Source organism: Letharia lupina (assembly GCF_014066315.1).
Source record: "Letharia lupina isolate WasteWater1 chromosome Unknown contig_4, whole genome shotgun sequence".
NCBI classification, from domain to species: domain Eukaryota; kingdom Fungi; phylum Ascomycota; class Lecanoromycetes; order Lecanorales; family Parmeliaceae; genus Letharia; species Letharia lupina.
The window spans coordinates 1,055,900-1,077,599 of NW_023502973.1; the positions used below are offsets into that span (position 1 = coordinate 1,055,900).

Below are 21,700 nucleotides of genomic sequence, written 5' to 3' on the forward strand. Positions count from 1 at the left end.
CCTGGACGTGTCGTGGTATCTGAACAGCATTGGGGAACGGTAACGTAAATATTTGGATGTCTAAGTGGAACTAACCAAAGAGGGGCGGGGGGACTTCTAACTCCCATAGGTATGGAAGTACCCTCGGGCTAAGCCTATATTTCGCTAAGGAGGGGGGTTTTGTAAAGGTTTTTGTTTTTTATGTGAAAATTCTTTCCTTTGAATTGCTGGGGACGTTCCAAGGGGACCTTTTCTATGTTGACGATTCACAGTGCATAGGTATAATCAAGCATTTGGAACTACTTTAATTGGTATGCAGACGTTCATTTCTTGCGCTCTATGTGTGATCCTAAGTATATGCGTTCTCCAATGCATCACTAGGGAGTTATATAACCCAGACCCTCTGAGTACAAAGCTGACGGCGATGCCATATCCCAGAAAGAGTATGGTTCCATACCGCACGCATATCATCGTCATTAAAATCGTAAGATGGGTTATTGTGATAGGAAGATCGAACGAGGCTCAGATCAGTAGCGAGGAGGCATTGGTCTTCTTTGCCCGTATCCAGCACTGGGGATAGCCGTTGCAGGTCTCGAAGGACCCACAGGACTTGCAAAAGGCTGTTGCCAATTCCCCTCGTATGGATCATCTGGAGAAGTATTCAAGGTAGTGGGTTGGGGTAGAGGCGCTGTTCCAGATCGTTGAGCTGGCCGGTCAATTGATCCGAAATAATCGTTCGGTGGTCCATGCGGTAGCGTAAATTCGCGAGGTGGCGCCGCAGACGATGGCGTTGAGTATACTGAGGCCGGTAATCCAGATGAGGCGCTCTGGGTGTGAGGATTGAATGTATGGGGGTTGAAGGCTAAGTAGCCACCGTTTCTGGGCGGTTCAGTTGCTTTATTAACCGGAGGATGCATCTCAAACTCCTGTGTAGGTGGATCGAAGCCTGGGGGCCCTGAAGGACGCCTTCCCACAGCACCCAAAGACATATCTTGCGGCATCGGTTTAAGAACTTGCGGTTGAGAGGGTACGGAAGCTGGTGTCATCCTCCCACTCATGTCACTATTCTGCCGATTTGGTGGCCCGAATGTTGACGAGGACGAGCGGAAGGATCTTTGTGTGCTCTGTGAGTTTCCCGTAAAAGTTCGATTCGGTGGCCCGGATCTTGACGAGGACGAGTTATAAGATCGTTGTGTGCTCTGAGAGTTGCCCGTAAGACTCCGATTGGGAGGAGGCCGCGCGCTGTGCAATGTGCGAACTTCAGAGTCCATCCTAGACGGCGCGCCTTTAGGGCCAGGGTGACCGTTGCCGCCGTAGCCCATTTCACCAGCTGAACTCAGCAGAGGCGCATTCGATTCATAGCTTCCATGGGAGCGGAAAGAAGACTGAGTGACGGACCGAGAGGGCGGCTCTGGTCGCCGAGGGTTTAAGAATACGTTGGGGACGGTAGGTTCTGGGCCGACGACAGCTGTGAGATTATGCGGATTGAACGAAGTATCTGTCTGTGCCGTCTGTCCCGAACCTGGTGCGAAGTTTTGTGCGCCTGTAGTGTTTAAGACGGGCAATGTTGGCTGAAGTTTGGCATCGGCTTGGAAATTTCCAGCTTTCGGGCCTTTTGCTCCTTGCTTTGCTCGCGGATTGCTGTCCTTCGCTAAGGCCTTATTCACTTTCTTCATCACGATCTTGTGCAGTCGGGTATCAATCTTTCTTCTGCAATACCGTGAAAGGCTACCATCACGGATGTGGTGCCATAGATAAAGAACATAAAACAAAACCGCCAAGGCCAGACTGAGAGCGGAAATGACCCAGATTATGAGTGTAAAGAGCATGCCGAACAATATTGCAGCTTGCTCTTTGTCCTTGTTGGCGAGTATCTGTACGTTGACGAAGAATTGGACAACAGAAGTATGGCCGTCGCTGGCTGAGTGCTGCCCTGTCGGCACAAGATCCGCCTGCATAACCGAGTACAAAGTAAGGGCGTTGATGGCGACTCGAGGACCTTCTGCAAAGCAGATGCGCAGCCATGCTAAGACAAATCAATACATGTCTTTGAAGAATATAGGATGTAAGCTTACCTTCAAAAGAAAAGTACGTGAACAAAGCTACATACTCGTTACCCTTCCTCCCCTTCGTAAGAGCAGCAAAGACAAGAAATCGCCTCCAGCCGCGGCCGTTGGCGCCCATGCGTATACTCTGTACTCGGACAGCAAGTGGGTCGAGGTAGCTAGCAGCAATAACGCCGCTCTTAATGGCTCGCACTGCCTTCATCCATCTGTATACCAACAGGATCCAAGAAAGGATGATGCAAGCGGTGAAGATCCACCTGGAGATTTTGAAGGGTATGGCAGGTTTTACCTGACCAGACCAGCGGTCGAAGATTAACAGATTCGCGCATGTGAACAGGTCGACTGCATATACAGCGATGCTGATGATGAGGAAGAGGTAGAGAACTCCGTAGGATAACGGCGTAAGGCAGGACGTCGAGCGAAAGTCGGACAGGTTCTATACAGTGCAACGATCAGTCATAGGTGCTAAAGAGGACATCTAAAGATGGATTACTATATAGTCCCACTTCTGTTCGTTCGATGCCTCTCCTTCCTTCTCGCGCAGGGCGCAACAGCTCATATTGAAGCGAGTGGATGGCTCCCGGGCCAGCCCAAAGAAGCCGAATTAGCTGCGGCCTCCTTCAGAAACACTCGTGACTCGTGAGAGAGGCCCCCAAATTGTTTAAAGTGGTATGCAAGATATTCAATGGCAAGGTAGTATTGCTGGCGGTGGTGCAAGCAGAAGGTAAAATGCGGCCGCATCACCTGGGTAGAGCCATTTTCCTTTGTCGAATCTATGGAGCATGCACAATGAGGACTATGGCGAGGCGCAACAATAAAAGATACGTGGTTCCGTTCGTCGCAAGATGGCAAAAGAGAGATATAGGCTAGGAACAGGCCTTCAAGGGACTGCGACCGGCGCTGGATGAGGATGAGACTGGGTGTCAGCGTATATGCAAGGAATGTCGGTGGTCCGAATCAAGAACGTGTCAATAAGGGCAAAAAGAAGAGCAGCAAGTCGAACAATAGATAATCAATGAAAGTGAAGGTGAAGTGTCAACATATCATGATACATGATACTTAATGAGAGTGATGGTGGTCTACTTCGCATGCTGTTTCAGGTTTGAGGGGCGCGAAGCAGAGCTTGACGGCGCATGGCTTTCGTTGGTCCACGCTGCTTCCTGCATCCCTCGATCGATGACAGCGGGAAGGGGAACCAAGGTGGTGCCAAGTCTGATTAGCGCCCTTGGCGAGACTTGGCGCCGGGTCCAAAGTGAGGGGCCAGGGTCGACTTTCAGCTCAGGGCCAACTTTACGCTGCTTCTTATCAAATTGCCGCCACCCCAAACGTGAGGCAATCATTCCATGGACATAGGTAGATTCTTTGATGACAATGACATTGAAATACCGGAAGCACTGAAACCCTCGAATACCCGAAGCTTTGTTCCCTCAGAAAACATTCTCCCTACTCAAATGTCGCTATTCAAGACATCCTCCCCTCTCAATCTTGGCCTTCTTTCGGTCATCGTCCCCCTCGTCATCCGCCTCTCCATCCGAGCATTCATCATGTTCTCTCTTCACTCCTGCTCCTTCTCCGAGGACGGGCTTCCTCGTGGGTTGGTGCTCACAGATTCGGTCAGGTCGACGACCGAATCTGTGAGCAGGCTTGCATGCAGGCTCTGTGCTCTTATCGCTGGCGGAGGCAGCCGTCCGCTGCTCCTTTTGGACCGCGATAGGCTCTTCGGTGCGTCCGTCGTTCATTGTGCGGTCGCTATTCATGGAGCTCTTCTCTCTGAACGCTATAAGCTCATTCTCCAATGCCTCGTATCCTTTCCTCAGGATTGAAAGTTGTTTCGAATATGTGCTGCAGTTGTCTCTAGCTTTGTTCCGATCCACCTTCATGTTTTCCAACTCACGCTGACACGTGAGGAGTTGGCTCTGCAGAGGATTAACGTTCTGAGCGCGTCGCTGATCTGCCTTGATTTGTTCAAGCTCGCTCCTCAGATTCTCGATAGCCGGCTGCGCTTGCTCAAACTGCTGGCGGTAACGTTTTGCTTCACCAGTCAATCGAGAGTTGTTCGCTTTGGCTATTTTCGCGTTTTGTTCCAACTTAATTATGGTTGACTGTAGGTTGGCTTCCTTCTCAAACGCTGCGTGATCAATGGTGGGAGCGTTCTTGGCCTCCTCCAGTTTTGCATCCTTCTCCAAAAGCAGGGCATTTTGCTCTCGGATTCTCTTCGTATTGAGTGCGAGCACGTCGCGGTAATGATTTTGGAACTCGTCGCGCACTTCACGCTCGACTTCGCCTCTAATCTGCCGCCGAAGGTCATCTCCCACTTGAGATGTCAGCTGCGCGCGGACACTCTCCTCAACCTCTCTCCTCATTTCGACCCTAGCAGCGTCGTCAGACACTTTAGCGTCTTTTAAGAGCTCATCAAGAGCTTCTCTCAGTTTCTGGCAGTTTGGACAGTTGGTTTCCAAACTTTGAATGCGTTGTTGCTGATGATCGACCGTCTGATTCAAGGCCTCGATTTGCCCTTGCAGCGACCGGATTTCCCTCTGGCTGCTTGACTGCAAGTCTATCAACGCTTTATTCTGGTTCTGCACTTGTTGACCCTCTCCAATCAGGTTTGCATGTTGAGCTCTTGCTGTTCCAAGCTGTTGCAGTAAGCTGTTGTTGGAATCCTGGAGTGGTCCGCTTGCGTTGCGAAGTTGCATGATTTCCAGGTCCTGTGTTTTCGTATGGTCGCCACATTTCGCGTGTATCTCTTGTAGCTCTTTCAGCACGCTGTCAAAGTGAGTGACTTGCCCCTGAAGACTGCCAATCTCGCGGTCCCTGACTTCAAGCACTTCCTCCAGCTGCTCTTTTGCGGTCGCCAGCTGGTCAATTCTGGAATTCTGGCGAGTCGATTCCTCATCACACTGGCCACGAGCAAGTCGAGACTCCTCAAGCTCATTACTCAATGTGTTCAGACGCTGGACAGTATCCGCAGAAGGAGCTGCCTCGGCGACCAATGTCTCGTTCGCCTCCTCAAGATCTGCAACTTCTTTCTCTTTCTCCCCCAGCTCTGTCCGGAGAGTAGCAATAGTCCCGGCTGAATCCTTGTCTGCCGTGGTCTTTTCAGCTTGAAGTTTCCTAATCTCTCCGTCCTTCTCGGCTAACTGCGTGTGGAATGGCTCACTGCGCTCGTTATGCTCGTCGCTTAGTTTCTCAAGATCAATACGCAGCCCACCAATCTGTGCAGTCAACGTTTCTTTCTCTTGTTCGAGATCATTGATCTTCTGATCTTTAGCCGTTATAGATGCCTCCAGTGTAAGTGCTTCTGGGGTCTTCTCTCCGACTGTCTGCTCTGCTTCTGCATCAGCCTGCACAGTTGATGTCTGACTCGGTTCCTTGAGGGCCTTGACTTTTTGGCCCCTCTCTGCCAACATCGCCTGAGACATATCTTTGGGAAGGTTCTCGCTCACGAGCTTCCGGGCCGATGTAGGTCCCGCAGACGAAGATGTACTTGATTCAGCGGCTTTAGACCCCTTCAGTAAGAGCTCTCTGTGGGGTTTCGGCAATGAAGACGGTCGTTGGGTTCGTCGATGCTTGGGCTTGGGTCGAGCTTTGAGCGTTGCGACGACGGGTGTGGCCTGTCCATGCTGGGGCTCCACCTGCATGCTGAGCGTTTGTATCTCACCCTGAGCCAGGTCACGTTGGCGTCTCACTTCGGACAGGTTCTCCTGGAGCGTTTGTACTTCAGCCTGAGCCAGGCTAAGATGATTGTTCCCTTTGGACAAGTCCCGCTTGAGCGTCTCATTCTCCTTTGAGACCTGGACCACCTGCCTACTGTACCCATCACGGTCGCTCTCGGTGTTCCACACATCTTGTTCCAGAGAGCGGATCTCTTCTTGATAAACCAGGTGTTGGTCATTCAGCCCCTGGATGGTGTCGCGAAGTCCTTTTCGTTCTTCGTTCATATCGCTGCCAGCGTCTTGCAGCTTCTCGTTCGCGTGGTAGAGCTCGTTCTCCGTGTCTCTGAGCTTCAAGTGGAGATCACACCACTCGTACGCCCCCTTTCTCGAGTCTTCTCTCGCCTCATCTCGCTGATTCTTTATATTTTTGTAGGTATTGCATAAACTCAAAACCCAGAGGAACAAGGCGAAAACAACGGTGCAGAGGAACTTCACGAGGAGATAGGAGAGGTTCTTCAGCGGCCAATTAGCTTTCGATCCCGACTTTGAGGATCTCAACACTCACTTCCTCTCGGAAAGGATCTAAGAAACCCAATTCTGTGAGGACGATCCCCCACCAACTATCCACGTCTGGGTCGTACTGTGCAGGCATGCTGCCAACGGTGGACGAGAAAAGCTTATAAAAGAAAGAGGCACCCATATCAGTAAGGGTTCAAGTGCTTCTTGTGATTGTTGTATGGCAAGAGTAGATAGCCGATGGTGTATGTTCTTGCTGGGCACGATGTGTGAGACAGAGACCGGGATAAACGCGGTATCATCAAGGTATCAGAGTTTGTCGTGACAGTCAAGAGTGTGAAGACTCGAGGATGCGTCAGAATCAGTATTCGTGAGCTTGATAGCTCCTGGATGATGGCAGTAGAAGAAAGTGGATGTGGTCAAGAGTGGGTGATGTGGTGCAAGGTGCAAGGTGGATGATGTGGATGATGCACGGAAGGAAGTGGAGGATGGTCAAACCGAGGGTGCTTAAATAGGTGATCTGATCTGTGTTGAGGGGAGGAGGCTGGTCACGAGTCATCGTTCCGAGATTCACTCTCGCTGTGTTCGGCACGGTGCTCTCAACACCTCACCTTGTTGTTCCCCGCTCCTGACAGCCTCGAGCAACTATTGGTGGACACCGTCCTTAGCATCTACCTGTGTTCTCTTTCGACGAATGTGCTAAGCCTGATCGGAGTGTTTTTGGAGACCTAGGATGCCACTTTATCAAGAGTATTTTACTCAAAGTCGCACCTGTATAGTTTCTCATCATGGGGCAAAATATCAGCTTCATAGAGCAGATGATTCCATTGAGGTCGCTTCCATGAAAGCCGATTTTCTTTGTTGACCATATACAATCTCAGGCTTTTCGAGCATCTTCTCTTTCATACGAGACAACCTTCTTTGTTGTGTTGGCAGACAGAGGCTCATCCTCGGAATCACCCGAATGAACGAGGTTCAGCAAATGTGCAAGTGGTGATTTCCTGAATACCAGAACAGCATTTGGCCAAGCAAAGGATCGTTGCTGGCTTGTTGGTTGACAAGCTTGATAAGATATGAAGGAACAGAATAGTACTTAAGTAGCGATCTGCCACGATTCAAACCTCTATGACATCCTGGGTACAAAACGTCTTTGTCTCCCCGTCACAAGGCTCTCACACCTCAACATGATAGAAATTGATACTCAAAAAGCCTGTTTCGATGTATATAAATGCTAGCTTTAAAATTTAGCTATATCCTCCAGGACGCATAGGATCTGGAGCCGCAGCCTCATGCTCATCCATCGTTTCCACGTGATTGCTGCTCCCCGAGCTCTTTCGAGAGTCTTGCAACCTCGTCTTGAAGGTTGCTGACCGTGCCCTTGAGAGGGTTTTCTCTCTCAAGACGAAGCTTCAAGAAATCGCTCCTCCTCTCAGAGTCCTCCCGCTCCTTCTCCAACACTTTTTCGTGCCTCGCCTTCTCATCTGCCCGCTCTTTTCTCTCCTTGTTTAGCTGGCTCTGGATGCCACGGTTTCGAACACGAGCGTCGCCTGCGTCTTTGTTCGCTGCCGCCAATTTGTTCTCCAATGTTTTGATCTCGTGATCCGCCTTGGACCCATCCTGATCAAGAACCATGGCATCCTTATCGAGCTTGAGCGCGTCTTCCTTGAGTTGGACGGCATCCTCTCGCGCTTTGATCTGCATTTCCCGGAGGGGACTTGCCTGGTTTTTCGCTTGCTGGAGTTGGTTCTCCAGCTTGAAAACCTGTCCCTCACTTGCCTCGAGCTTCAATGCCTGAGTAGACATTTCACGATCAAAGTTCGCTTGCCAGCTTGGACGCGCGCGGTTCTCACCTTCGATACGATACTTTTCGAAATTGCTTTCAGAAGAGGAATTCATCTGCTCGAGGTTGGCGTTGGTTTGTTGTAAATTGGCGACTTCGCTTCGCAGCCCGCGGGCATTTTGATTTACCACGTCCAGCTCCGTTGCTTGGGTGTTATATTTAGTTTGTAGGTCAGTGTAGGTATTGGCACCTTGACGAAGTTGGTTCGTGAGATCAGTGGTTCGTCCTTCACAGTTTGTATGGTGGGAGCGGAGGTTGTTGTATTCGTCCCACAAACGTTGTAGCTCTAGCTGCTTCGCGGTGACGCTCTGCTGCATTGTGTTCAGTGACTGCATGTCCTCATTATGCTTGGCTTCCGCAAGCGCCTCTTGACCCAACATCTTATTGTAGAGATCGTACAGCGCTTGGTAATCCCGATCCTTATTGCTAATAGCGTCATTCTGGGATTGAATATGACGCTCGATGAGATCATGGCTTGGGGCATTATTGATCTGACCCTCGAGTTCTGTGATTCTGTCGTCTTTGACCTTGATTGTCGCCCTTAATTCGCGTCCAGCGGCCTCTAACTCGCTGATTCTGGCTTTCTGACTCTCTGAATGCCCTTTACACTCGCAATGTTCACGGCGTAAGTCGTCCAAATCGGAGTTTGCTGTCGTTAGGCGCTGGAGATTCTCTGCGTATCCTGGGGCTGGTTGTTCGGCGATTTCCTGATTCTTTTTCTGAAGGTCATTGATTTCGCGATCCTTTCGCTTGACAGCGTCTTCCAGTCCGCGGTGAGCAGCCTCCAGTTCGCTGATTTTGGTCTTCTGTTCTCCCAATTCATGTTCACACTCGGCACTCACTTTACGTGCTTCCACCAAACTGATGCGACTATCAGATATTTCCTGGCGCAAATCTGAGATTGCTGTGGTTGCATTCTTATCTGCTGTCGTCTTCTCTTCTCGAAGATCGTTGATCTCCTTATCCTTCGCGGCTAGCTCTTCGCCCATGGTCACCTTCTCCTCTCGAAGGTCTTTGATAGCTTGATTGTTCTTGGCTAGCTCTTCGCTCCCTGTCACCTTCTCTTTTCGAAGGCCGTTGATCGTTTCATTCTTCGCTCCTACCTCATCGCTCATCACCACCTTCTCGGCTCGAAGGTCTTTGATCTCCGTGTCCTTTGCAGCCAATTGCCCCTTTAGCTCGGCCGTAGCATCGAATTCTACAGTATCTGCGGTAGCCTTATTCGAGGCTGGTTCCCCCAAATCCTGGCACTCTTTGCGGAGCTGTCTTATGGTCTCCGCATCATCAGCGACCTGTTTACCAAGGGTTTTGCATTGCTCCTCATACTCGCATGTATGCACGAGGGTCGTCGTGAGGGTTTGAGACCCGGTAATAGAGTCGGATTTTGAAACCTCTGTTGAAGGAAGGGATGTGTGATCGGCGTTGGACGTGGACGCGGCGTCATTGTTGCCCGAATTCCATACGGGGCGCCTCTCTCGAAGACGCTTGATCGTTAGATCGCGTGCAGCCACTGTAGCCTCCAGCTCAACAATTCTAGGGTTTTGGTCTTTTAGGCCATATGCGATTTCCGGCTCTGTGCATGCACAACGCACTCCCCAAGCGGGCTTGGTATCTAGGGCATTTGGGCGGTACCTTGCCCAGTACGCGGTGCTTCTTGCATTCTTCTTGAGCTGAGATCGTAGCCACTCTTTCTCCTTGTTGCCCTTTTCGCGCTGAGTCCCGAGCTTCTCCTCGAGAGCCTTGACGCATTTCTCAGACTTCTCCAGGAGATTGTTTGAAATCTCGAGCTGTCTCTGGGTTTGCTCGGATCTCTGCTGGTAGTATTCTGGTCGCTTCGCGGACATTCCGTACACAGAGACGTGTTGCAGAAGCTCATCATAGTCCTGCTTGAAACCTTCCAGGCGCTCGATCTCGTTGTGCTGGACGCTGTTCTCCTCTGCAAGTTCGGTGTTTCTATGCTTCAACCATGGTAGATCCTTGAAAGCCGTGCTGAGCTCGGCCCGGAGCTCCAGGTTTGTTCCCATTGCTCGCTCATGCTTTGTCCCCATCTCTACCCAGGCACGTTGCGCGTCATCACGCTCCTTAATGGCGGCATTTCGCTCTTCGTTAGCAGCTCCGACAGGATCCAGGCGATTTTTCAAGCTGGACTGGCCGTAATACCAACTGAGTAGGAGAAGCAACCCTATGAAAGAGCCAGAATAGACGCATTGTTTGAGAAAGTACTTTGAATACTAGTCAGCTTGCAAGTTCAAGCTATTCGACACTGTGATACTTACATCCTGAATATCTGGCTCGCGGAAATCCGGGATAAAGTGGAACTGGGAGCATATTACACCATACCAGGAGTCTACGCCGGGTTGGAAGCCCGAAGGAAGCCTCGAGAATTGTTGACCCATGGTATGGTACTGTATATGTATAGGGTTTAAGCGTAGGGAAAATTTTGTATGTGCGGGTTTACACCCTGTCGGCGAAATATTGGAACAGTGCTAAGCTTCAGGCTTATGTCGAGCAAGTGGTGTATGAATAGTATGATATTGGTTGATGATTTGATGTGGTCCGTAAGATGTGGAGTTGGCCTCGCGGTGTGTAAGATGTAAGAAAGATGGTTGAGTAAGAAAGTACCTTAATGTGCGGAAAGTTCACAATTTAAGTCCTACATCTGTGTGTTGGGAGGGGCTGGTTAAGAGTCACCTTGTTAAAATTCACTCTTGCAGCAGTTTTGTCAACACTTCGGCTGCTTGCGTCCCCTCCCTCGCACGTTGTTTTAACCCCGACGATCCTCAACACCTATGAGTTGCATTTAAGGCAGTGAACATCCTGCGGTCGCCACACCGGTTTGCCTCGGATTATGGATCTAAGGGGCTTTGCGTCGAGTCTCGGTCCTCTGTTTTGAGTAAGCTAGCAGAATACTAAGTGAGGTGTATGCTTTGCTCTTAGATAGAATCCTAGCTTCGTCGTTTCACTCTTGCATTATACTCCAAGCCTAGCATTCTTTTAACCTTTATAGAGAGCCTTGAATATGTAGCCATAAAAGCCAACTTTCTTTGTTCTCCAGAAACTGACCCGAAAGCCTCTCTGCCCCCCCCAGTCAATACGGCCTCCTTTGTTCTTCATACTAAGGATCACATTCAACTCTGGCTTGACGACAGAGCCACTCGTCGAATCCCAAAACACGACACTACCTGGCTGCTAGTTTCGGCAAAAGCTTCTACTGGCAGCGACAAGTTGAGAAGTACGTGTAGTACAGTGAACATACTGTTTGCAGGTGTTCTTGGAATTGAGATTCATTTGGCTTGGAAAAGCGAAATAGAACAACTCAGAATTTCATCGTTCTTTTGATTGTATCATATATTCCTGGTAGTTGTCAACGATGAAATCTTGACCTATCGCAAGAGCTTACTTGTGACATCTGGAATATTGAAGCTCTCAAAAGCCAGCCCCATGTGGGTGGCCCAACCTCCAAGCCGCTGCACGGGAGCTTCCAAATGCAAGAAGGCCCCTTCTTGTATCGAAGCTGCGACTTCGGCTCCTACCCCTGCATTGATCATACTCTCATGCACGACGATCGCACGTCCTGTCTTTTGCACACTCTGTAATACGGTCTGCTTGTCCCAAGGATACAAAGTCTGGAGGTCCAGTAGTTCAACGCTTATACCAAAATCTTTCTCTGCAGCAGCAATGGCTGACGAACACAGATAGAGTGGCTGTCCGTAAGACACAATAGTCATGTCTTTGCCTTCTTTCACAACTTCAGCTTGCGATAAAGGGATCTCATATGCTTCCGTAGGCACTTGCTCCACCGCAGCACGATACAAGATCTTAGGCTCAAGAAAGATGACAGGGTCATTGCAGGCAATGGAAGCAAGCAGTAGCCCCTTAGCTCGGGCAGGGGAACGAGGCAGCACGACTCGTAGACCAGGAATATGCGTGAAGAGTGCCTCCGGCGACTGGGAGTGATATCTCGTGTTTGATCAGCAAAGCTACGTAACCTAAGGAAGAGACCATCTACGTACAAAGCCCCGTGTCCCACACTCCCACAAGGCATCCTGACCACCAAACCTCCGATATGGCCCCCAGTGTCTCCCTCCCTGTATCTCCATTTGGCCGCTTCATTGACAAGCTGATCAAACGCTGGATACACATAGTCTGCGAATTGAATCTCTGCAATCGGCTTCATCCCCTGCGCAGCGCATCCAATTGCAAAGCCCACGATTCCTTGTTCGCTCAGGGGCGTATTGAACACTCTTTCGGAGCCGAATTCAGTAGCGAGATCCATACTACAGCGAAAGACGCCCCCGAAGGCGACGTCTTCGCCAAACACCAGCGTGCGTTCATCGGTACGGAGGGAATGTTTGAGGGCGCTATTGATGGCCTGAAAGAGGTTCTGGCGAGTGAAAGAGGAACTTTGAGGGTAAGACGCATTGGCACGGAGAGAAGATGGACTGTGGTTGAGGAGAGGATGGGAGGAGTAGTCTATTGGGATGTTCAGACGGGCGTTTGGAGGGAGAGTCGAGTAGCACCGGGAAGGGGGAGTATGTCCTTTGTGCCACCGTAATTGATTGTAAAATCTCAATGGCTTCAATGAGACACGCATGGTCATCGCTGCAAAAATAGCCCCATGTCATTTGGAAGCGATCCCCAGATAAGGGGAGTAGAGAGTGAAATGCTGACCGGGAGAGTGGTCGTTGCTGAAGTGGGGATAGACGCGGCTTTAGCCATTGCGCTTTCCGTCGGCATAGAAAGAACGACGAGGATACCCATCCTGGCGGACTTGACTCCAAAATGAGTATCAGTTCGACACCACTGGAAAGCGAAAAGCTTCAATGAATGGCTTCTTTATTGCCTGCTTTGCGGCAGGCTGCTCCGAAGCTCACCAGGCAATTTTTCCAATGCTCGCACTGTCGATGTCTCCCTCGAGTGGCGACCCGACCTGACATCTTCAAGAAGGCGTCTCCCAAATATAGAAGAGCTTCCGAGTCTAGCACAAGACGAGTGTCATCAACAGCTTCGGGCAATTCTGCAGCAGAAACAAGCTCTTTATCGACGTTGTCATCCTTGAACAGGACGAGTGGACAGAAGGCAAAGACGAAAACCCGCTTCTTCCCCAATAAAAGCGACAAGTCCGTGGCGTATTGGCTACTAGGGAGTGCCGCAAGCGTGTTTGGGATTGTTGTGTTTGGAGGCCTGACACGGCTGACAGAGTCTGGGTATGTTGCACTGTTCCGAAATGGCTGGCAAGGTGTTAATTGTTCAAAGCCTAAGTATTACAGAATGGAAGCCAGTAACGGGCAGCTTGCCCCCAGCAACCGAAGAGGATTGGGAGTCTGAATTTAACAAGTACCGGTCATCTCCGGAGTTCAAGATGCTCAACCCGAACATGACTTTATCGGAATTCAAGTCGATTTACTATATGGAATGGACACACAGACTCTGGGGCCGCTTTGTTGGATTGTCATTCGCCATCCCAGCGCTATACTTCATTGCACGGAGGAAAGTCTCGGGGCCCATGGCGTTGAGGATCACAGGTATTGCAGGCCTCATAGGCTTTCAGGGGGTGCTCGGCTGGTGGATGGTAAAGTCTGGGCTCAAGGATGATTTATTTGCCACGGGAAGTCACCCTCGTGTCAGCCAGTATCGACTTGTTGCGCACCTGGGCACCGCATTCCTTTGCTACTGTGCTATGTTTTGGAACGGCTTGTCTATCCTTCGCACGCATAAGCTGTTGGGCAATCTTCAAGTGGCAGAGGCCAGTCTCCGAAGGCTGAGAAACCCAAGACTTCGCATCTTCAGATTGTCCGTAGGGGCGCTTGCTGTGCTGGTCTTCATTACTGCCATGTCCGGAGGGCTTGTTGCTGGTCTTGATGCGGGCCTGATATACAATGAATTTCCCTACATGGGACTTGGGTTGACGCCTCCAAAGTCTGAGCTCTTCTCAGACTTCTACTCGCACACACCCGACAACAGTGATATCTGGTGGCGTAACCCACTCGAGAATCCATCTCTGGTGCAACTAGACCATCGGATACTGGCAACTACGACTTTTACATCGGTGATGGCACTATGGGCCTACTCTAGATTTTCTAGCAATGTCCGGACCATTCTACCTGGCCCCGCCAGGAAAGGAGTTTACGGGGTCGTGGGATTCGTATTCCTACAAGTAGTCCTAGGCATCAGCACTCTGATCTATCTGGTTCCGCTGCCGTTAGCATCAGCACACCAAGCGGGAAGCCTAGCGCTACTGTCTTACGTCCTCATACTGGGAAGTAGGTCTTGGCTCCCCAATCGACGGGTCTCAACGCTCCTCGCCAAAAGATTCGCGACCGCTAAAATGACCCCGAAGAGGTCGGTTCAATCAAAACTACGCATGCGTAAACAGAACAACGCTTCTGAAGGAGCATGGAAGACCGCAATGGTCTGATGTGAGGTGCAATATGCGCTTCTTTTCACTCTAGGCTGCCAAGACCTTGGGCATATTTAGTCATTGAAGAGCAAGGCGCTATCGAGATCATTTCCAGCCGCATTCTTTTGGTGATCTATGTCTAGTCCAGTATTACACTTCTTGAGAGGACCAAGCTCGAAGCCAGTCCAGTCACGCGGCAAGAGTGAACAGTCAATGATACTGAAGCATGGATACACGTCGGATAGAAGGAGTTTACGGACAACGCGTCCATACCTCCAGTGCATGAAATGAGCAAGCGCAAGAGATAGGCCGAGGAGAGGTTCACACAATGATGTACAATATTGACATGGTGCTCGCGCAGGGGAGGGAAGAGAAATTAGTATCTTGAAGGCAATGATTGTGAGCTTTTCTCACAGAAGCCATCTGTGAGCTTTGAGCGCTCCAGAATAGCGGCTTCGGTCAGGGTCATTGCATTAGCCAATCTATTAGCAAGCCGTTTTGGGCCATCGAAAATGCATCAAAGCGCTGTGATACGACATTTTACAATCCGATGCTCCGAAAGTACGTTGCCCCACACCCAAATCCTCCCACGAGCTGTAGCGGTTCGTAAATTGATCTCTCGACCCTGACCCTACTTATGTCTCATCTCCTGCAAGTTTTAATGCCGATAACGTTGTTGATAGATACAGCTTCTCACAACTCAACTTAGGGGTTTGGGGCAAATCGAAGAGCGGACGGGCTTCTCAAGGTGGAGGCTTGGCGCCTCGCTTACGTTTATCTTTTGGCAGCTGGCAGAAGTTGTAAGTTCTTGCAACTCCAGGAGCTGGAACATTTTGAGGCCCTCCCATTGGTGCGAGACCAAGATTAAAGGGCATTGGGATGCGCTGATGCGTCAGATGGGTGAAAGGACGCGGTTTCCGGGTGTGAGTGGTGGGATGGGGCCCTCTGATTGGGAGACATGGAAGGGAGGAATGGAGAGGAGGATATGGGTATAAAGGGAAGCATGTCTGCCTGCTTCTTGAGATCATTTGAAGCAGCAGATTCCTGTTCTGTATTTTCTGCTCGTCACCGCGACTTCGTGACGATCTGCTGAGCGGTTGAACTTTTGTAGCTCGATTCCGCAGTGAGTGATTCCTTTTCTACAAACCTCACTTCCACCCACCGTCTTTCACCATACAACGCACCTCGTCCTTCTAGGCCATCATGGTTTGATCCAAACTGTATTATACCGCACTCGTGTATGCCATCGCTCATGCTTTCTATCTAGCCACGCAAAATCCTCTACTAAAGAGAGAGCTCGTACGTTACATTTCTTTCCTAGCTATGCCAGACACCACCCCAAGATTTGCGTCCACTCTGCCAGTGTCATCAAAGTTTTACACCACATTCATGGCTTTCATATATCCTGCCTTGTCGGTTCCCTTTCCTCGCTGAAGTCATCCTCCAGCTTCTACTCATTTCACGAATGTTTGTGAGCTGTCTTCTTTTACAAATCTCTTTAGAAAACTCGTGGTTTTTAAGCTGAAGCAGTGTTTTAGATTGATCCTCGTTATCTTCTTCCATTTTGCAAAGACAGCGGTCTTACATTATGGCACGCAAGTCGATCAAGAGAGAACAACAAGCAGCCCAGAGAATGCCGGTCACATATGTGGCCGCAGAGCAAAACCCTAACGAGCAGCCTATTAGCTCAGGTGATACCATTGCTATCGACTCTGATGTCACCATGACCGATGGTCAGGCGGACAAAGGCTACCAGAAGAACCGTGAGCACAAGAGGACTGGTAAGTCACAATTTGTTGGGGGGGGGATGGTCTGCGCCAACTGACACCCTCCATAGATCATACCATCGTCGGCAAAGGTCAGAATGTACAGACTGCCAGCATTTCAAGTGATGCGAACGAAGTCGCTGAAGGAGGTCTTCAAGCCCTAGGGCGAGGCGTCAAAGAACTGGTTCAAGCAATTCAGGAGCTTCGCTACCTTGGGGTCGAAGACTTGATCTTGCCGTTACCTAAGATCGCCTGTGTTGGAGATCAGAGCGCGGGCAAAAGCTCGTTGATTGAAGGTATCAGCGGAATCAAGGTTCCTCGCGGTGCTGGTACCTGCACAAGATGCCCTCTAGAGATCAATCTTTGCGAAAGCTCTAGTTTGGAGGAGCCGTGGACATGCAAGGTATCACTTCACAAGAAATACATTTACGAAGGCAATCTCGTCCCCGGTCGAGTCCTCGCAAAGAACGCCAGCAAACTCGAGGGTGCTACACGTGCTCGGCCCTTCGGACCTTGGACCCTTCAGGAGAGCGAGGAGTTCCACTTTGCCACTTTGACATCCAAGGATGAGGTCGAACATGTTATCTATTTGGCTCAGCTAGCCACCTTGAACCCAGGTAGCCCATGGGAGAGATACCTTCCAAGCAACCCGAACCCGAACGAGCAGCATCAGGTCAAATTTTCCCCGAACGTCATCCGTCTTGACATTTCTGGCCCCGAATTGCCCAATCTATCCTTCACAGATTTGCCCGGGGTGATCAGTGACTCCGATGATGAGGAGGTTTACTTGTTGGCCCTTGTCCAAAACTTGGTCAAAGACTATGTGAAGGGGGAGGACTGCATTAATGTTCTCGCCATCCCAATGACACATGACCCAGCAAATTCAAGGGCCTCTAGACTCATAAGGGAGCTCAAAGCCCAGGGCCGAACAATCGGGTGTCTCACCAAACCAGATAGGATGCAGGTTGGTGAGTCGTTGGACCAGTGGCTTGGAATACTGAATGGTGAGACTTTTCGTCTGGGATTTGGCTATCATGTCATCAAGAACAACCCGGATACTCGCGTTGATCATGCCACCGCAAGACTTGAGGAGCAAGCCTTCTTCGACGGAGAAGAGCCATGGACGACCACTCTCAGCGCGTACAGTCATCGCTTTGGTACGTTGCAGTTGGTATCAGCTCTTTCAGAACGCCTGACAGCTCAAATTCGAGCAAGGTAAACATCGCCTCAATGTTTCTTAGCTTCTACTAATCACATGGGCAGCCTTCCACGGATCGCCGACCAGGTGCAGCGAAAGGCCGAGCTGATCGACGCCAAACTCCAAGAATTACCAGAGCCCATAGATGGCAACCTACCTGCGATCGTGATGGGGGAGCTGAATAGGTTTGAGAGGGAGATAGAAAAGCACATTGACGGAGGCTCACACGTCAACTCGTTTCAGAAAGAATGGAATCGCTTGGCAAGAAAGTTCCGCAAGGACTTGGCTGACACTCGTCCTGTACTCGTTTTGATGCCAAGCCCACAAACTCCTAGCCATGGCCATTCTTCTCGCGGTACTGGCCCCAGCAGCATGTCTGGGACACCAACGCCTACAGCTAGGGGAAATACAACTCCTATCCCCATCGACTCTGACGATGACGACGTACCCTGCAAGCCAAGTCCAGTCGTCCAACGATCCGGTCAGAAGCGTCCGCTTGCCTCAGTGCAGCACACTCCACAGAAGATTCCACGAACACTCAATAGCGCACCTCGATTGACAGCATTGTCGTCCTCCAGACGCTTCGACCTTTCCGAGGTCCGTGATATCATCCAGGATGCTTATATTGGGTTGCCGAATCAGATCGATCCAAAGGCCACTGAGAGAATGATCGTGATGAGCATGGAGCACTGGGAAGAGCCCGTCAATCGCTTCTTGACCGGAACCAAGCAGCTATGCGAAGCAATGGTCTTCGAACAGGTTGAAAAGGTGTTCGGCAAATATGCCAAGACGCTTTTCTACGAGAAGGTCATGAAAATTTGCGAGTCGTTCTTCGAGGAAGTACTGTCTCAACAACGCCAACTCGTGATGCAGGTTCTGAGGTGGGAGACCTCCAAGCCTAAGACCTTCAATGACGAATCTTTGGAGTTGGCCGAAGGAAGAGCACTTACTATGCTTCAAACCAAGCGCCGCGAGGCTCGTGCAGGCGCTTACTTGGACGAACAAGAGGCCCAGACAGGAAAGTCAACAAGTGGACAGACTCGCATCGAGAAGATCTCTAAGCTTTCAGATGCTCAGCTTGGACCAGAGACGTATAACAGAGAGATTGTCGCTATGAGCGTAGGTGCTATCTCAGGTGTTAATGACCTTGCTGACTAGGGAGCAGACTGTCAAAGGCTACTACGAGTGTGCTTACTCTCGCTTTGTGGATGTCGTCTGTGCTAGCATTCATTGCGAACTATTTAACAAATGCCGCGACAATATTGGACGAGAGATGAAGCAGCAATTTGGTGTGATCGAGGATGGAGGTAGGGATTGGATGTCAATCTACTGAAGTTGCACTAACATTCTCTTAGCGTATGAGCGCTTTGCTATTCTTATGGCTGCCAATCCCAAAGATGAGGAGCGTCGTGCCCAATTGAAGAAGGAGAGAGACACAATTCAGAAAGCCCGGGAGCGTCTCGACGGTCTGTCGCAAGATGAGCTGTGTGAGTAAGTGGTCGGCACCGCAATAAGTCTACCGCAGTAACACCCCACGTTAATGCTTATTGTTACGAGACCCGGTCAGAATTGTCGACTTAATAAGGAGGTACGTTAGAAGTTGAAGAGGACTGTGCGCGAAAGGGTCTTGAACGGAGACGTTGACATCAAACTGAGGGATCTCCATGTCAGCGTCGTTAGATAGATCAATAGTCTCGCTATGCATACCTCAACTGAAGCCTTGACCCTCTATAGATATCAATGGTGAAGCTGTAGTCCGTGGCATGCTATTGCTTGAAGCAATTTGTGACTCGCACCACGTTCGCTGAGAATGAATCATTGCACGTGACTTCATAATCTCGCGTAGCCATCTATTTTTCGGGACTCAATTCAAATGCCCGTCCTTGCCTTCTTCCCTCCGCAACAACCGTGAATGCGACCTTGATGAAATTCCTCCGTGTGAATTACCATTCATGTCACAGTCAACGCCAGATGGCAACCCTTCTCAGGAGGAGAACGACCGGCCGGTGAAGCTTCCAATACGTACAAAGGACGGGCAAGAAGCCATGGACCCCACAGAAGATCCCTCAGGGGAGAAGATCAGGTTCGCTTTCATCCCACTCCAATCACTGCTCCTTCTGACCCTGTCACAGCAAGAGTGAGCAGAAGAGACGTCAGAAAGAGAAGGAGCGTGAGGAGAAGAAGGCGGCCAAAGCGGCAACCGCCCCACCCCAGGCCGAGAAAAAGGTGTCTGCTGTCGCTCAGGAAGCTGAATTGACGCCAAATGTAGGTTTCTTGCGGTCCATCCAAGAGCGACGAAGGACGCTGAATCTTGGTCCTTGCCCCGTAGCAATATACAGAGATCCGATCGCGCACCGCCCGCGAACTCCACCGCGCCCCTCATTTCGACATTCATGGGGCCAACCCCCCGCATAATGAAACCGTGGGTGGATTCATACCGAAATACCAGCATATCAAGACAGGCGAGCACCTCAAAGACGTGGAAGTCAGTCTCGCAGGCAGGGTTTTCACCAAGCGAGAGGCAGGACCCAAGCTCATATTTTATGATCTGAGGCACAAGGGCGGCAAGCTCCAGATAATGTGTCAAGCTCAAGAGGCAGCGGGCCCGTTGACTTTCGAACAACAACATGAACATATACGGCGTAATGACATTATATGGGTTACAGGCTACCCGGGACGGACAGCTCCAAGGAATCGACCCGAGGGCGAACTCTCCCTATTCGCAAGAGAAGTCAAAATGCTTACACCAAGTCTACACCAACTCCCATCAGATCACTATGGTTTCAAGGATCAAGAGCAAAGATACCGACAGAGACACCTGGACTGGATCATGAACGAGGCTTCGGTGGATGTCTTCCGCAAGCGTCATGAGATTATCCGCTACATCCAAAAATTCTTCGACGGGATGGATTTCATTGAGGTGGAGACCCCTGTATTGACCGCTATAGCAGGGGGAGCGACCGCCAAACCTTTTATGACGCACCACAACGAGCTGAACATGACCCTCTACTTGCGGATCGCACCAGAACTAGATCTCAAGAAAATGATTGTTGGTGGGTTCGATCGAGTCTACGAAATAGGCAAGCAATTCAGAAATGAAGGCATTGATTTGACCCACAACCCGGAGTTCACGACCTGCGAGTTCTATATGGCATACGCAGATGTGTTTGATGTCATGGAAATTACCGAAGATCTGGTATCTGGTTTGGTGAAGCACGTCACCGGCAGCTACGAGACTAAGTTTGACCCCCAGACAGGGGAGCAGTACCACATCAATTGGGCAAAGCCTTGGAAGCGTGTCGAGATGATACCAGCTCTCGAGGAAGCGTGCGGAGAGAAATTTCCGCCTAGCACGGAGCTACATACGGAGGCTTCTACCGATTTCCTCAAGCGTGTTCTCAAGAAAATGAATATCGAATGCTCGCCACCGCAAACAAACGCCCGGATGCTGGACAAACTTGTTGGCGAATTCATCGAAGAGAAGATCGTTAATCCCACATTTATCACCAATCACCCTCAGATCATGTCTCCTCTTGCCAAAGTACACCGCAAGCATCCGGGTCTCTGTGAGCGGTTCGAAGCCTTTGTCTGCAAGAAAGAGATCGTAAACGCTTACAGCGAACAAAATAATCCCTTCGCGCAACGAGAAGCTTTTGAGGAACAAGCCAAAATGAAAGCCCAGGGCGATGATGAAGTGCCGGCCATTGACGAGAGCTTCATAACGGCTTTGGAATATGGGTTGCCACCGACTGGAGGCTGGGGTATGGGAATTGACCGCCTGGTCATGTTCTTGACTAACCATTACAACATCAAAGAGGTACTTGCCTTCCCTTTTATGAAGGATGACCGGAGCCAGGGCAAGGACAAAGGGGCTGTAGCCGAGGGAGAAGCCGTAGTGACCGGTCTCGATGGGGGGATTTGTAAGTCAAAATCTGCAGATTCGGGGGATTTTGTGATCTCGTCTCACCCATTGTACAGTGCACAAATAGACACGGACGATTGAAATGGGAATCTAACCCGAAGAGTGAGACCATATGAGCCGGTGTGAGGGGTCGTCAGCCAATCAGGGTTACGTGGGTTGTACGACCTCAAAAGTTTCATACCTGAGATACCACACTCGAGTGAATAGCCAACACAAAGAGGATAGGAATCATACAGAGCACATTCACAGCTTCGTTTTCAGTTTGTGTGAAATGTTCATCTTAGCAGATTGCCCGCAGAAGTTTTCATTCACACTGGTGAGAGTTGCAGTGAAGTGTTGAATTTCTTACTCTCGAGA

The 21,700-nt window shown here is 50.3% G+C and overlaps 7 protein-coding genes across 7 annotated transcripts; 3 read left to right on the forward strand and 4 right to left on the reverse strand.

Moving 5' to 3' along the window:
- Positions 1 to 506: 506 nt before the first annotated feature.
- On the reverse strand, positions 507 to 2,604 carry HO133_007907 (uncharacterized protein; the record flags this gene model as incomplete). The annotated part of the gene is made up of 3 exons (XM_037298775.1): positions 507 to 2,005; positions 2,055 to 2,481; positions 2,539 to 2,604. The coding sequence occupies 3 exons, from the start codon at positions 2,602 to 2,604 to the stop codon at positions 507 to 509; spliced, it is 1,992 nt and encodes a 663-aa protein (XP_037156111.1).
- Positions 2,605 to 3,502: 898 nt separating this feature from the next.
- Positions 3,503 to 6,353, reverse strand: HO133_007908 (uncharacterized protein; the record flags this gene model as incomplete). The annotated part of the gene is made up of 2 exons (XM_037298776.1): positions 3,503 to 6,214; positions 6,246 to 6,353. The coding sequence occupies 2 exons, from the start codon at positions 6,351 to 6,353 to the stop codon at positions 3,503 to 3,505; spliced, it is 2,820 nt and encodes a 939-aa protein (XP_037156112.1).
- A 1,157-nt stretch (positions 6,354 to 7,510) lies between these two features.
- Positions 7,511 to 10,453, reverse strand: HO133_007909 (uncharacterized protein; the record flags this gene model as incomplete). The annotated part of the gene is made up of 2 exons (XM_037298777.1): positions 7,511 to 10,279; positions 10,334 to 10,453. 2 exons carry the CDS (start codon positions 10,451 to 10,453, stop codon positions 7,511 to 7,513), a joined length of 2,889 nt encoding a protein of 962 aa, XP_037156113.1.
- A 987-nt stretch (positions 10,454 to 11,440) lies between these two features.
- Positions 11,441 to 12,818, reverse strand: HO133_007910 (uncharacterized protein; the record flags this gene model as incomplete). Its single annotated transcript, XM_037298778.1, has 3 exons — positions 11,441 to 12,017; positions 12,071 to 12,530; positions 12,815 to 12,818. 3 exons carry the CDS (start codon positions 12,816 to 12,818, stop codon positions 11,441 to 11,443), a joined length of 1,041 nt encoding a protein of 346 aa, XP_037156114.1.
- A 466-nt stretch (positions 12,819 to 13,284) lies between these two features.
- On the forward strand, positions 13,285 to 14,475 carry HO133_007911 (uncharacterized protein; the record flags this gene model as incomplete). The annotated part of the gene is made up of 1 exon (XM_037298779.1): positions 13,285 to 14,475. One exon carries the CDS (start codon positions 13,285 to 13,287, stop codon positions 14,473 to 14,475), a length of 1,191 nt encoding a protein of 396 aa, XP_037156115.1.
- A 1,570-nt stretch (positions 14,476 to 16,045) lies between these two features.
- On the forward strand, positions 16,046 to 19,105 carry HO133_007912 (uncharacterized protein; the record flags this gene model as incomplete). Its single annotated transcript, XM_037298780.1, has 6 exons — positions 16,046 to 16,238; positions 16,295 to 17,438; positions 17,487 to 18,540; positions 18,587 to 18,728; positions 18,777 to 18,912; positions 19,030 to 19,105. 6 exons carry the CDS (start codon positions 16,046 to 16,048, stop codon positions 19,103 to 19,105), a joined length of 2,745 nt encoding a protein of 914 aa, XP_037156116.1.
- Positions 19,106 to 19,373: 268 nt separating this feature from the next.
- HO133_007913 (uncharacterized protein) lies at positions 19,374 to 21,424 on the forward strand (the record flags this gene model as incomplete). The annotated part of the gene is made up of 3 exons (XM_037298781.1): positions 19,374 to 19,504; positions 19,554 to 19,686; positions 19,751 to 21,424. 3 exons carry the CDS (start codon positions 19,374 to 19,376, stop codon positions 21,422 to 21,424), a joined length of 1,938 nt encoding a protein of 645 aa, XP_037156117.1.
- Positions 21,425 to 21,700: the final 276 nt, after the last annotated feature.